At 32.2% G+C, this 16,007-nt stretch overlaps 1 protein-coding gene across 2 annotated transcripts in view; it reads right to left on the minus strand.

The window, feature by feature from the left end:
- Positions 1 to 16,007, minus strand: part of NIPBL (NIPBL cohesin loading factor) — a 180,651-nt gene that overhangs the window by 93,477 nt on the left and 71,167 nt on the right. For both annotated transcript variants that reach the window (XM_079145735.1, XM_079145736.1), the window contains exons 2-6: positions 9,691 to 9,833; positions 7,614 to 7,779; positions 5,293 to 5,420; positions 2,240 to 2,339; positions 299 to 450 (exon numbers count right to left, since the gene is read on the minus strand). In XM_079145735.1, coding sequence (XP_079001861.1) covers positions 299 to 450; positions 2,240 to 2,339; positions 5,293 to 5,420; positions 7,614 to 7,779; positions 9,691 to 9,754 — 610 coding nt within the window. In that variant the 5' untranslated portion in view covers positions 9,755 to 9,833. The remainder of the gene's footprint in view (positions 1 to 298; positions 451 to 2,239; positions 2,340 to 5,292; positions 5,421 to 7,613; positions 7,780 to 9,690; positions 9,834 to 16,007) is intronic.

Genomic DNA, 16,007 nt, shown 5'->3' on the forward strand with positions numbered 1-16,007 from the left:
GCTATTATTAAAAGGAAGTCCAATTAACAGAACAGTTCTTAATTTCATAACTAAATATAATTATATAATATCCTAACCCAAAGAGCCAAAATAGCACTGCTCCTTTCACTTCCTAAATGATAATTTCCTAAATGATAAATGTAACATTTTTTAATGATGTAAGGCATATAATAATAAAGTTTGAAAATTAAGTATAGTATTTCAGTTTGTTTTAAAAATTATAAAATGATAAAAATAAACTTGCCTAGAATTATAGGTGTTTAGGTTTTGCCAACAAAGTAACAAGTAATTTTCTTACCTTGCTGCATCTGTGGATGTGTTGTGTAACTTGAAGGATGAGAATATGGCATGTATCCTGCAGGGCTTTGTGGGGCATATGGACTAGGCACTGGGCTATTTTGTTGTGGCATAAATCTGTTCCCAGAGCTTGTCTGTGGTGGCACAAACCGGCTAAAATCCAAACCCCAAAGAAAAAATATCAGGAAAAGAAACATGCTATATCACTTGAAATTTCACTGTCATAAAATTATCTTAACTAATTTATATATCATAAAATCTATGCAAAGAGAAAAAAATTGCAAAATATAAAACACAAAATCATTCACAACTTATGAGTTACATTAAGCAGTTAAATACTGAGGTAATTTAACCAACATAAAAGTACCAATTTGCTTAAGAGATACAAAGTTATTCTCCCTAAAATAAAATCTATACTACATAGATTAAAACTAAAAAGCTTTCTCTCAGCAAAGGAAACTATCAGCAATGCAAAGAAAGAGCCTACAGAGTGGGAGAAAATCTTTGCCAATCATACTTCAGATAGAGCACTAATCTCCAGAATCTATAAAGAACTCAAAAAACTCTTCACCAAGAATGCAAATAATCCAATCGACAAATGGGCTAAGGAAATGAATAGACACTTCACAGAAGAAGATCTACAAGCAATCAACAAACATATGGAAAAATGTTCAACATCTCTAGTAATAAGAGAAATGCAAATCAAAACCACCCTAAGATTCCATCTCACCCCAATTAGAATGGCGATTATTAAGAATACAAGCAACAATAGGTGTTGGTGAGGATGTGGGGAAAAAGGTACACTCATATATTGCTGGTGGGGCTGCAAATTAGTGCAGCCACTCTGGAAAGCAGTGTGGAGATTCCTTAGAAAACTTGGAATGGACCCTCCATTTGACCCAGCTATCCCACTCCTTGGCCTATACCCAAAGGATTTAAAATCAGCATACTACAGAGATACAGCCACATCAATGTTCATAGCGGCTGAATTCACAATAGCCAGACTATGGAACCAACCTAGATGTCCTTCAATTGATGAATGGATAAAGAAACTGTGGTATGTGTGTATATATATATATATATATATACATATATATGTATATGTATATGTATATGTATATGTATGTATGTATATATATATATATATATATACACAATGGAATATTACTCAGCCATAAAGAATGATAAAATTATGGCATTTGCAGGCAAATGGATGAAATTGGAGAATATCATGCTAAGTGAGATAAGCCAATCTCAAAAAACCAAAGGACGAATGATATCGCTAATAAGTGGATGATGACACATAATGGGGGGAGGGAGGGGTTAGTGTTAGTGTTAGGGTTAGGGTTAGGGTTAGGGAGGGGGGCAAGAATGGAGGAAGGAAGGACTGTATAGAGGGAAAAGAAGGGTTGGAGGGGTGGGGGGAAGGGAAAAAATAACAATGAATCAAACAACATTACTCTATGTAAATTTATGATTACACAAATGGTATGCCTTTATGCCATGTACAAACAGAGAAACAACATGTATCCCATTTGTTTACAATAAAAAAAATTAAATTAAAAAAAATCTATACTACAAATTTTCTTATTTATCTCCAATTCCTCATTTTTTGTTTGTTGTTTTGTTTTGTTCGAGGTGCTAGAGATCAAACCCAGGGTTTCCCACATGCTTGGCAAATGTCCTATCACTGAGTCATATCAATAAACCAAACACATTAGCTGTTATTTTAACACAATCTTTTGTCTATGTGAAATTCAATTACTAAGATGGTAACTACTTCAATTAGTATATTAGTGTATTTCCATATACAGCATTTTAAGGTAAACATTCATGAGGATCACTAAGTATTTCATTACCTAAATGTATACACTATATATTCACAAGCATATTCACCACAGAAAACAATACTTAATAAATCACACACACACAAATATATTACCTGGAGGGGCTATGTGAGATAGTGGTTTGTTGATAATTGGAAGATGCAGGACTACTGTGCATGGAATTCTGAGAAAGTTTATACTGAGACATCATCATTCCTATGTAACACATAAGAACATTAAATGTTATTTTCTTCTAACAGTAAAGTATCCCTCAAATCAGGCATCCTTTCTTATTCAAAAGTTCTTTCTTTTCTTTTTTTGACATATTTTTCATTTTGAAGGGCAAAATATAGACCCTGTAGGACTATAAATTTCAAGTACAATCAATATACAAAAACATAATTTCCTGTAAAACTAATTCAAGATTAGAAGTAGAGCTGATGTTGATGATGATTAATTTTGAGGTGCTAGGGATCAAACCCAGGGCCTTGTGCATACTAGGCAAATGCTCTACCACTGAGCTATATCCACAGTTCTGATTATTATTGTTTTTAAATTTTACTTACTTATTCAATGTTTTATCATTTAGTTTTAGAAATGAAAAGAATTTTTAGAAGTCACATTACCTAACCGCTAATTAAACACTATACAATTACTCCTATAATAGATTTTGGGTAGCCTTTTTATTGTATGGTAATAGTTTATCATATACATCTTCCTTGCTTTGGCTTTGGAACCTAATCTCACAAAGCTATTTGTTCCATTTTGGTTCAATCCTAGGTTTTAAAAAAGTAATTATAAGCCTGAAGTATAGTTCCTGCAATCTGCATCCAAATGTCTTTTGAAGAAAAACAGAATATATACTTTTTCCCTCTTCCAAAATGACTCACTCTTACTTAACAATGAAAAGAATATATTTAACCAAGAAATAAAAGCATGAGGATAGTTTTCAGATTCTTATACTTCTTTTCAAACTAGACATTGTTTCTCAATTTTTACACAAATGACATTTTATTTTGTAGGAAAAAGAGAAAAAATCAGTTATTCAGACATTTTAAAATAAGAGATAGAATCTATTATTAACCCTTATTTTTAAAAATGATTTCTATAGCCAATCTCTTTTTGGAAGTTGCACTATATTCCTAAATTTCATTTCTTGCAATTGACAAGAAAAGGGAATTTCATCACAAATATTCAAACAAATTACAAGTTCATTTGCCAGGAATACTACAGAAGAAGACTGTTGTGCTACAAGTTAGTGGCTGAATGAAATCAGGATTCAAAAATCACCTCAGATTGTACCACTAATAGTGTGTTTTCTTATGCATGTAGTAAAAATCTCAATTTCTGAACTTTCTTTTTAACTCCAATTCAGTACAAAATTGTTGTTTCATAGTTTAATAATTTAATTACTATAATTATTGTTGATGGATTTTTTTTAAAAGAGGGAGTGCAATACTATGAGACAGGCATTATAATTTTTTCCCCTCTGAATTAATAGTCATTACTAGGACAATCTGAAATTACTAGTTTGAAAGCAATGGCTTTCTAAATACAAGGGGTAAATAAAATTTGAAAAGTCCTTTTGGATTAGCTCAAGTTCCAAAGAACTAAGATCAAAGTAGCCTGTGTATTATTAAATTTTTTTCATGTGTGACTCATTTTTACATTTATCAATCAAAAAATAACCTTTTAAATTTTTAAATTGTATCACCAGGAAAATGCCTTTTAAAGAAACACAACATACAATTAATCAGTTGATTTTTAAATGCTAGTTTATGTTTTTAAAACCTGGGATATGTAGAAATTAAACAACATTTTTGATTTAAAAAACAAGCATATATAGCATAAAACACAAAATATCTGACTGAAAAGTGAATGATCTACCACTTTTTATTAAAGTGAGTATTACCCAAATTAAATACTCAAACATATAGATTATAAAAATGTAGTATTAACAGTTTTGGATAACTTTCTTTAGCCAATATTATATTTACTGATATTCTCTAACACTTAATACTCCTATTAATCTTTCTTCCAATCAACTATCTCTATATTCTTTCAATATTATCATTCTTCCATAAAATACTACTACTGTAATCTAGCTTATTAGTATACAGCCCTTGCCTGTACACCCATTCCAAACTTGCTGAAAGGTAAGCTGAGCAGAGGTATTTCCACGGTTGCATTCTAGGGATAGATGGTAACTAAGTAATTGCTTTGAAAATATAACTCACATCTAAATGAATAAAATTAATAAGCAATACTATGAAAACATACACAGAACTAGGAAACCAAATGGGAAGCTTTATAGAGATGCTATAAAAAAAGTAAACCAGAATAAATCTGGCAATATTCATATATACAACTACTCATTAGGTTGAACCTTACAGAATTGTCTAAACTGTTCCCTCCCAGACTACTGTAGTCTTGAGAGTCAAGCAAGCAAGCACATGGACTTGCCAGATTCAATAAGCTCTGGAACATAACAATGTTTTTAATTCAAAGGTATTATTCAAGTAAATAAAAAGGCCTGTGGATGTGGCTCAGTGGTTAAGCACCCCTGGGTTCAATCCCTGGTACCAAAAATAAATAAATAAAATAAAATGAAATAGATAAATATGTGTGTGTTGGATATAATATTTTTTATGATTTTTATAACTTATAAATTTATTTTTCTTTAACAATATTTACTATAAACCAATTTTATGTTGTTAAATTAACAGGGCAATTAAATCATTGCTAATTACTAATTGCTAATTACTAGATGAACATAATCACAATCAGTAGTAAACCTAATACTTGGTGTACTCATTTATACATGTATTGTGTGTTTAAAAACTTCACAATATTTTTATTATTTGATGTAGAGTTCTTTCAAGTCAACTCTATGATCTAAAAAGATTTCTAAAGCTCACTGAATAAACTAATACATTTCCAAACACCTATCAAAAATACTCTTAAAGTTCTAATTTTCAAGAAATTTAGTTACACATTAAAACACAAGAATATTATCAATTTGTTTCCTTCCTGTTCTTGGCTTGATTTAAAGTGCAAACAGGCATTACTAGGTGATAAGCCAGCTTGTTAGAGAAAGTATTTGTATTTACTTATGTATAAAACAAATTCTACGTGGAACCCATAAAAATAAAATAATTAAGAACCTCACCACTTTGTACATATCTGTTCTGCATGCTTTTCTCCCTGAAAACATTAGGACTCCTTGCCAGGACCGCCTGCAATAAGACTGGTATATCGCCTTCAGGATCATCACTGCCAAGGTTATCTTTCAACTCTCTGGCATTGAAAAAATAAATATTGATTTATTAAGAAGAGATCAATAGCAATTGATTTAAGACGGCTTATGGGATAAAAATGAATGATTTGAGAATATACAAAAGCAGGGATTTTCAAAGATGCTACCCCTGGAAGAAACAGACTTACTGAAAACAACAGGTGTTTTTCTAAGGACAACTTTTTCTATTTTATTTTACATGGGGGGGGGGGGGAAGTCCCAAACATTATTTTATGAAACTATGGACTCATTTAAGAATGCTCACATTAGTTTTAAAATAAGAAAATAAGTATATTCTAAACTACTCAAAAGAATGAAAGAATGAAGAAGTGATATTTGGGCTTGGGGTATTTTTTTTTTTCTCCCTTATATGAATGAGTCTATCTTTCTGGGACATAGTCCTAAAATGAAATACTGTTGCCATGCCCACTAAGACAAGATGGAAAGGTTATGAAATTTTTTAGTATCTTATTGAATAAACTCATGGTGTGTGTACACAGGGTGGGGGACAAACAAATGGTTACATACAGTAGCAGTTTTCAATAAACTTCCAAGTAACAAATTAAATTCACAACTGCAGAAGGTGATGATAAAATATAGAGAATGTTTTCTACATGTTACTACACTCATTGGATCCAATAATAAGGACCTATAAAGATGGTGTCTGATAATAAATTTCTTAAAGGGGCTCTCCACAAAATAAATCCTAATCATATATGTGCTATTTCCCCTTCTTTAAATTTTTGCTAAAAACTGTTGCACAATCAGGTACAGGCATAAAAATGATAAAATATTTAGACATTATAAAATTTCTGGAGTGACAACATATTAGTATCCTACTTCTGCTTTTTAACCAATCATTTCTTAGTTTACCAGAATATTCATTTAGGAAATATTTCATCTTAGAGACATCAACTTTAAAAATGGCGCCAAAATATGCACTGCACCAAATAACAGAGACCTCTGCAATATAATGTGCTTTATCTTCATTCCTCTGAGTAATAAATCTTGAAATTAAAAAAAAAAATAATAAAGAATGGAAGATTACATAAGTACTACTGTGAGTAGGATATAAAGGGATAAGAATGGGAAATTTTAATGTTTAATATATTTTTGTATTGTTAAGATATGGTAAGTATACACTGCTTTTAAAGTAAAAAATACATTTAAAGAAATATATACATATAATTTAAATAAATTTTATCTTAAAAAGTCTCCTGCATAAGAATACATACCCATGTTTGGATGCTATAGTAAATTCTTAAAAAAAAAAAAAAAAAGTCTCAAATTCTTCTGCAGCCTTTCATGTAGTTAGTCTTTGCTATGGTTTGGACCTAAAAGGTTCCCCAAACACTTAATAGTTGAAGGGTGGGTCACAAATACAGCAATGTTCAGGTGTGGTTTTGGGAAGTGTTTAGATCATGAGGGCTCAGACCTCATCAGTGGACTAATCCACGGGTGGGTTCATAATTGAATGGATTATTATGGGGGTCTGGGGGTAAGAAACTGTAGGAGGTAGCCTAGTTGGAGGAAGTAGGTCACTGGCAGTCTGCCTTGGAAGTGTATGTCTTTTCCCTGTTCCTTCTTTGCTTCCTGGCCACTAGAGGGCGAGCAGTTCTGTTTTTTTTCATCAAGGCTCCCTGCCTTGATGTTCTGCTTCATCAGGGATCCATAGTGATGAGGCCATACAAACATGGACAGAAACCTCTGAAACTGTGAGCCCAATTTTTTTTACCTCCTTTGATTTCCTCAGGTATTCTGGTCACAGGTGGAAAGCTAACACAGCCCTTGAGTTCATATCATAACATGAAAGACATGTTAGGTCTACTCAAAGAAACCTAGTAGCATACTCAGTGTCTGTGAAATTTTAACTACTTTAGCAATAAGAGGAAAAAAATGAGATAGTTTTATGAGTAAATTTAGATCTCTGCACAGCTGATGGATTCCAAGATAATTTCAAATAGTTGAAAAGATCTCCATAGAAATGCATGGGTCAAAACTACTGTCATTAAGTAAGTATGGCCTATTTAAATCTCATCTCATCACAGAATGCTATGTATGAATATTAATGTATTTTAAAAATACGTTGTGTGCATCTAAAATTTTAAAAAATAACAACAACAAAAAAAAAAGGAATACAAATTTTCTTAGTAAGTCCAACTCTTTATTTTAGAAGTAAAATGAACTATACTTACATGTGATCTGTTGATACCTGATTGAGGCTATGGACAAGCTGTGAAACCAAATTGTCATCCCTACAGGCCAAAAGGCAGTTCACCTCTTCTGCTATTCGTGCATTAAAGAGAAGGCTCTTTGTAGTTGTAGCAGGTAAAGGAGATGGAAGAGGCAGCTGGTTCAGGACTGTTTGGAATAAAATCAAATTATCAGAAATTGAATGACTGGAATAAGTCTCTTTAGTGTTTACATACATTGAGGTATTAGAAATAAGTTATAAACATCAATGTGACAAAATATTAAAGTGTTGTTCCTTTCCCTCAACAAACCTCAATCAATCCCAGAAATGCCCTCAAAACATCATTTGGACCATTATAGATTATATTACTAAGAATGAAATTCAGGTCCTTAATATTCATGTTAGACTTTAATTTCTTAACATTTTATTAACCTAACAAATTACTAGACAAAAAGGTAAGGCAACTTACAAGGCAATAACTGTATCTACTCTTGATTACATGACTTATCAGAATCACTAGTATTCTGACAAACCAAACAACAATAACTGACTCTTCATTAGATATGCATGTAATATATTTTTTAAAGCTTAAGAATATACAAAACCAAATAGCTCACATTAGCAGGAGAACATTCACAGCGTAACGTTCTGGATGATAAAGGGTATCTAAGGATTTCTAGTCTAAGTTATAAATTTCTAAACTTTCTTCTTCATTTTATTCTAATAAACAAAACAACATCAATGTTTTATAGAAATTTAAATTCAGTTATTTAAAATCTCTTCATCTAATGGAAATCTGTTCATTTGTGTAAACTAAAGGTTAAGAAAACTGAAACGTCAGATGTCTTTGTCTTTGGCTTAATATCTAAACAACACTACAGTATAATTATTCTACTGCTCAATCCCAAGTAATTCAATAGGTCTTTATTAAGAAAAACAAAAATAAAAAACCCTAATTATTACTTAGTAAATGGGGGCTCAGTGGGAAGACAAACTTTAAAATATGAAGTACATCACAGATAATGGGGAGAAAAAAACAAAAGGAAATTCCAGCCAGTATATCTAGTTTTGCACCCCTACATACCAAGAGTTTATGCCTTATCTACAACAAAGTAATAACAAAAATCACAGCCAGTTTACAAAAGTTTTCTTACCTGGGTTATGCTAATCCAACCAGCTACTTTCTTGTTAATTCAGATGTTACAAACTAGTCATGATAGTTTCCTAAGCTCAAAGGTGTAGTCTATTACCTATTTTACCACACTAAAACCAAATTGTATTTCTTGATGTTACTTTCTCATAGTTTTATTATAAAGCTCCATATCTTGAATAATGCTATATATAGAAAAGAATGCCATGTTCTCTCTACCCTTCCATCTACCATTTCTTCTTCCCCTATATTTAAACAGGTAGGATGACATAGGGACCAACACTGTGGGTAGATTTTGCACCATTACCCAAGGGCAAAGAACAGTGAGAGGTGCCTACAAAAAAGAATGAATCCTTAAAAATCTGTGTAACATTAAATAAGTCTCAAGACATTGACAATGTTTGTTAAATTTCAGTGTTCAGAGTAAACTAGGTTGCTGTTATCTATAACAAACTTCAAGAGATTATTCAATGTGAAATTCAAAACAAGCATCTTTAAGAAATTAGGTGAGGTGGACTGTTCAATTTTCTTCTATGAAGGGCAGTTTCAGTTACTGTTTCTGTAAATTTTTTAAACATCCACATTAATTCTTATTTGCAAACCTGTGTTTCTTCAGTTTGGGCATTTCTTAAAAGTTTTCTGTCATCTTTTGCATTCATCCCTTTACTGTGTAAGATCTTTTATCATCACATGCTATCATTTCTAAATGGGTCCATAAGAGGAAACAGAAATTAAGGTTGTACCTATAATTAGGTGACAACACTAATTTTGCTAGTTCCACATGTATGCAAATAATTATGTATCATTAAAGTGTAAAAATCTTAATTTTTTTTGGTACTTATAAAATTAAAGATAATTTTCGTAATAGTTTTCTAAAAATCAATGTTAACACACATTAGAACTTAAATTAGATAATAACCAAACTTACGGTCTGTTAGACTAGCAATCCCCGCAAGAGTAGTTATGGGGACATGGGGCATATCCCCATTCATCCTGAAGTTCTGGAATGGTGTTGATTATAAAAGTACTTAGTTCAGGTGCCAGCTGTCATTACTTCCCATTTCCCAAACACTGCAACACACAAAAAATAATTATTTGTAGAAATATGTCAAATATATTAACACTAGGTTAATGCTTAATATATAAAGTAAAATTTTCTACTTACATTTTTTCTATCTATACAACAGTAAGTCATTATTCATTTACCATTCATTCTACATATATTGAGTTACTTAGGTCTAACAACCACCCTGTAAAGTATGTACTATTATTTTTTGCATTTGGCTGATGAGGAAATTTACTTATAAACAGTTTAAATTACTAGTGAAGCCAGAATTACAACTCAAGCAATATGGCTACAGAGTCGGTTTCTTAACCACTATACTGTATTGCTAGAGAGGGGTATGTGCTCATTTAACCACCCTGACAAGCACTATATTCTTTCCACACTATAAACACATTAAAAATTTTACTTGCCACTCCCCTATATAAACCATTCTCTGACCAAGTTTATCTAATCAGATTATCCTTTATCTACTTTGTACTTTCCCATTTGTATATACTTCCTTGAAGACATTCTTACTGCCTGGGAAGTCCATATCCCTATGTCACTCCAACTTCTGTTAATTCTTCAAGATCCAGGGACAGTTCTTGCTACTTCATGAAACCTCAGATTTACCCCCAAAGTCACCTTAACTTAATCTACCATGACATTTATTGCCTAATATTTCCTGATAATTTTATATTCCTTTGTGACATCTTTGAAACTTGTCATATTTCATTCTTCCAAGATTAATTTTCATGTACTTACCTTGTCTTTCCAATTATCACTACATGCTACTTATAAAGATCAATTATATAATCAATATGCAATCACAAAGAACAGAGGCACAAGTTAACATTTTATAATGTTAATGTAATGTTAATATGATGTTCTCATACAAATGACTTCATTGGTTTCATGGTGTCATTCTCTGTTGGGGGTGTGCATCTCTGTCTTTCTCTCTACATCTACATAAAGATAAGCTGTAAAAATGCTGAACATCTTGCCTATTATTCTGCGCCAATCTTTCTAAACTTAGTTTCAGCATGTGGCTTATAAAACATTTATTTTTCCTTTAACAATTTTTGTATAATTTTTTGTGGTAAGTGGATAATATAACATTTTAATAATGAGCACACTGATCAAAAATATGCTTTTCTTAAATTATAAAAGAATCAGCAAAAGAAGTATACTCTATGTTGACTGAGACAATAGGCTAAAATAGAAAACTGAATTGTTTCTAGTTTAAATGTTTCTCTTTTTGGCATCACACTTGCACTTTTGAGAACCTCTAAGTTTTTTAAGTTTTAAGCTTCAAAACAGTCAAAGGACAGCACTTATAATTTCCCTTATTCTACATCTTAATGTAACTTAATGCAAATTATTTTTTCAAAACGTAGACATATACAGGTAGCTTATATGAAGAATTTTTCTTCAAGCATTTTTATTATATTTATATGCTATATTGACAAATGTACATAATATATATATGATATAGTTCACCAGTTATAAAGTTAACACCCATAGACTCATCATCCAGGAGGATAGCACACCACTTCCTTTTAGAGGTAAAAACTATCCTTTTTGGTAATTATTTCCTTTTTTTTTTCTTTCTAGTATTTGTATGTACATTCTTTACATAAAATTTGCCAGTAGAAGCTCAATGAAAGGAAATGGCATGGGAAATAGTATAGGAAAGATAATTACTACTGCTTATCCTCTATTTGTCCTTTTGCCACACTTGGGACTTTGTTCTTTGAAATTATTAATTTGGTTTTTAAGAAGCAGTAAGGAAATGTAATCCAACACTGGAATTTAGCATTCACATCAAATACTTTAAAAACTAGGTTGGAATTTAAAAACTACTGATAGAGGTCATCAAAATACAGCAACTTTTTTGTAACTTTATGCTAATAGGAAAATTTCTAGCAGTGTTCATGGAAAGAAATCACTGAATGTAAATTATTTACAGAACATCACTAAATACCTTATTACAAGTAGTGGTGCAAGTTAACATTTTAACATTTAACAGGAAGTAAATATAATCCCAGCTACTAGGGATGTGCAGGAAGAATTCCAAGTTCAAGGTCTCAGCAACTTAGTCTAAAAATTTAAAAATGAAAAGGGCTGGGAGCCACAGCTCAGTGATAGAGAGCCCCTGGATTCGATTCCCAGTACTACAAAAACAAATACCTTATTACTCATATATAGCTCATGGCTGTACATGTAAACTGCTATATTCAAGCTGATTAAGTAACAAATAATAGTGTTTAGTTATTTAACCTAGGGGATAGGAACTTAAAAAGAATTATATGCTACAGGATTCTATTGGGGGCTACCTGACTTCATTCTATTTCCCTAAGTCCCAGATGAGTTAACACTTAAAGCAGATTCAACCCCAGGCTAGGGCTTTTAGCTTAAAAATGACTTATATAATTACACCATATGTGAACTGGAAGATTAGTAAACTCAACCACAGGATTGTGCTATTCTTAGTCATGTAACAAGGCATCTGAATACTATATCAACTCAAAACCGGAGTAAAGGGGAAAGTAGAAGGGAGCAACAACATGTGCTTGGTTTAAAGGGCTTTAACTGTATACCGAGGAGATGATTACTGACAAAAAACTTATACCTCACTGTTCAACTATGATAATTTCATTGGAATCCAAGAGTTTGAAGAACAGTAGAGACATATGGTAGAAATGGACTTACACTTTCCCAGCCAGAGATTTTAGTTACTATGAATAATCTGTGGAAATGCTGTACCTTATGTTAGAAGGTGACAAGAGTTCAAGAAGAAAGAGTATTCCTAGAATTCTAAAAATAAATGCATATACCACTAACTAGATAAAGCATTTTTGGCTCTGTAATAGATAATGTTTGGTTGGCCTATGAAAGTACATTGGTTTTTATGAAACTGAAGCTGAAAGTCATTGTCTTTGGGGAATAATGTGCCCAGAAGGAAATGGTAACTAAATGGTAAAGAACATTTTAATGGAGGCTTAAGAACTGCCACTGTAAACTGGGCACCGTGGTACATGCCCGCAATCCCAGCAACTTAGGAGGCTGAGGGCAGGAGGATTCAAATTCAAAGTCAGCCTCAGCAACTTAGCAAGACCCTGTCTCAAAACAATAATAATAATAATAATAATAGTAAAGGCTAGGGATATGGCTCAGTGGTAGTGCCTCTGGGTTCAATCCCTAGTACAAAAACAAAACAAACAAACAAATAAAAACCCCTGCCACTTTAAGGTAGTGCTTTACAAACTAAATGGTAACCAATTAGTAGATTATAAAATAAGCGATTTAAGATTAACACTGAGAGAGATGAAGTGAAAAGAAACATAAAGGTACCTTGGACATTATTTTGTGACTTTAGGTAAACTGGCTTTTGAATTTGGGCAGGTAGATAAATGTGGTTTGAAAGCTACTGATTTGAAGAAATCAAAGAATGAGGAAGGTAGCTTACCACCTAAGTGGTGATAATAATGAAGTAAAATAATGCAAGTAATGTGACATACTAATGAGCACATTCTTAGTGATCCAGAAAGTTAAGTGTTTCTGATCTATGGAAAACAGATTTGGCAGAACAGAGGACAGGTAGATTAGGAGAAAGGGGTCTTAATCCCTATTTCTGAAAGACCTATTACAAATTATTACACATTCCGGTGTATATTTCACCAGTCTTACAAATCATAGTTTTAGGCTTGCCCATCTACATGTACTTAAATGATAAGATAGCAGAAATAAATGTGGCCCATAAAAAGCAGAAATGCCCTGGTATAATACTAAGAAGTAAATCAAACAAAAGAATGGGAGAAAATCGTTCCACCTATACCTCAAAGAGAGCATTTATCTCGGTCAACAAATAGATGAAAAATGTCCAACATCTCTAGCAGTTAGAAAAACCCAAGATGAAAACTACAGGGAGATTCCATTTCATTCCGGTTGGAATAGCAATTATCTACAGGCAACAATAAACGTTGGTGAGGATATGGGGGAAAAGGTACACTCATATATTGCGGGTAGGACTGCAAACTGGTACAACCACTCTGGAAAGCAGTATGGAGATTCCTCAGAAAACTTGGAATGGAACCGCCATTTGATCCAGTTATCCCACTCCTCAGTTTATACTCAAAGGACTTAAAATCAGCATACTACAGTGACACAGCCACATCCATGTTTACAGTAGCTCAATTCACAATGGTAAATTATGGAACCAACGTCGGTGCCCTTCAACAGATGAATGGATAAAGAAAATGTGGTATATGTACACTACGGAATATGACTCAGCCTTAAAGAAAAATGAAATTGTGGCATCTGCCAGTAAATGGATGGAGCTGGAGAATATCATGCCAAGTGAAAAAGTCAATCCCAAAAAACCAAAGGCTGAATGTTTTCTCCAATATAGAATGCTAATTCACAATAAGGATGGGGGTTAGGGAAAAACAGAAGTACTCTGGATTAGACAAAAAGGAATGAAAGGACGGGAGGGGGAATGGGAATAGGAAAGATAGTAGAATAAATCAGACATTACTATTCTATGTGCATGTATATTACATGACCCATGTAATTCTACATCATGTACAACCAGAAAATGAGAAGTTATTCTCTACATATGTCAAAATACATTCTACTATCATGTATAACTAATAAAAACCAATACAAAAATAAAATAAAAAGAAATCCTTTAAAAATTAATCTTAAGGATGGCTGTTGTTTAATTAAAAAATGCTTAATGAGGGGAAGATATTATAGTGAATTCCCAATTAGCATATTATGATGAGTCTGAACAGAATTTCTAAGCACTTACCAATAATTTTTTAAAGATCCAAATTTTTTGTTCATTCAATTTCACTCAAAATTTATGATTACCTCATGAAAACAAATGTAAATAAAACAGTACTGGTAGACTTTATAATAATATTCAAGTTGTGATAGATTCAGAATAAAATACCTGATAGCAGATAAACTTTTCTGGAGTACTACTTTATATTCTATAGCAAAGTCTTTATAAAAAGTATGTAAGTCTTATCTCAACAATTTCACTTTTGAAATATAAAAAAATCAATCAAATACATGCTAGAAAACACATATATAGGGCTGGGGTTGTGGCTTAAGTGGTAGAGCACTTGCCTAGCACATATGAGGCACTGGGTTCAATCCTCAGCACCATATAAAAATAAATAAAAGGTGTTAATAAAGGGGGGAGCTAGTGAAGAATAAGAGGTACTTTATATTAGGTAGAGGGAAGTGAAGGGAGGGGAAAGTGTTTGGGGGTAGGAATGAGAGTGAAACTTTACCTCATGTACATAAATGACTGCGGGATTGATGTGATCCTACAACATGTACAATCAGAAAAATGAGAAATTATGTGTCATTTATGTATGTTTTATCAAAATTCATAAATGCATTCTACTGTCATGTATAAAAATAAATATATAAATAAAAGGCGTGCTCATCTACAATTAATATATATTAAAAAACAAAATGAGATTACAATCTATGTATGATCTATCAAAATGTATAAATTGCATTTCACTGTCATGTACAACTAATTAGAACAAATAAATATAAAAAACGCATACATAGATATTGCTGCAACACTGTGAAAAACTGGTAGAAATTACTGATGTTTATTAAGTATCTACTATGTAATAAAATGGTTATAAACACTTTCATTTGATCTTAATAGGACACTCAGGTACTAGTCCACAGTTTTATTTCAAGAGGAATCTAATGTACAGAAAAGCTAAGAAATTTGCCTAATGTCATACTGCAGGAGTCAAACCCAGGCTATCTGGCACTTGGATAATGTATATAACTAAAATGTTTAATGGTATTATTAGTTTAACATTATTGGTATAATAGATAATTTTATAGCCCATGAAAGACTACTATGCACCAAACATGCCGTACAATCAAAATGCAGGGCCTTACACATACCAGGCAAGGCACTCCACGACTAAGCTACATCACCAGCCCATGCTGTACACATCAATATAGTCAAAATCAATAACCAAAAAGGAAAGAAATCAGGCTGTATGGGTTTGAATCCAAGCTCTTCCTTATTATGTAATTGTGAACAAACTACTTAATATCTATGTATCTCAGTTTCCTCATTTATGAAATAAGAAGCAGGTAATTATTATTATTTCTAATTTTGCTGTGAGGATGAAATGAGTTTATGTGTGTGCGTA

The sequence above is a fragment of the Sciurus vulgaris genome (genome assembly GCF_902686455.1).
Source record: "Sciurus vulgaris genome assembly, chromosome: 6".
Classification (NCBI taxonomy): domain Eukaryota; kingdom Metazoa; phylum Chordata; class Mammalia; order Rodentia; family Sciuridae; genus Sciurus; species Sciurus vulgaris.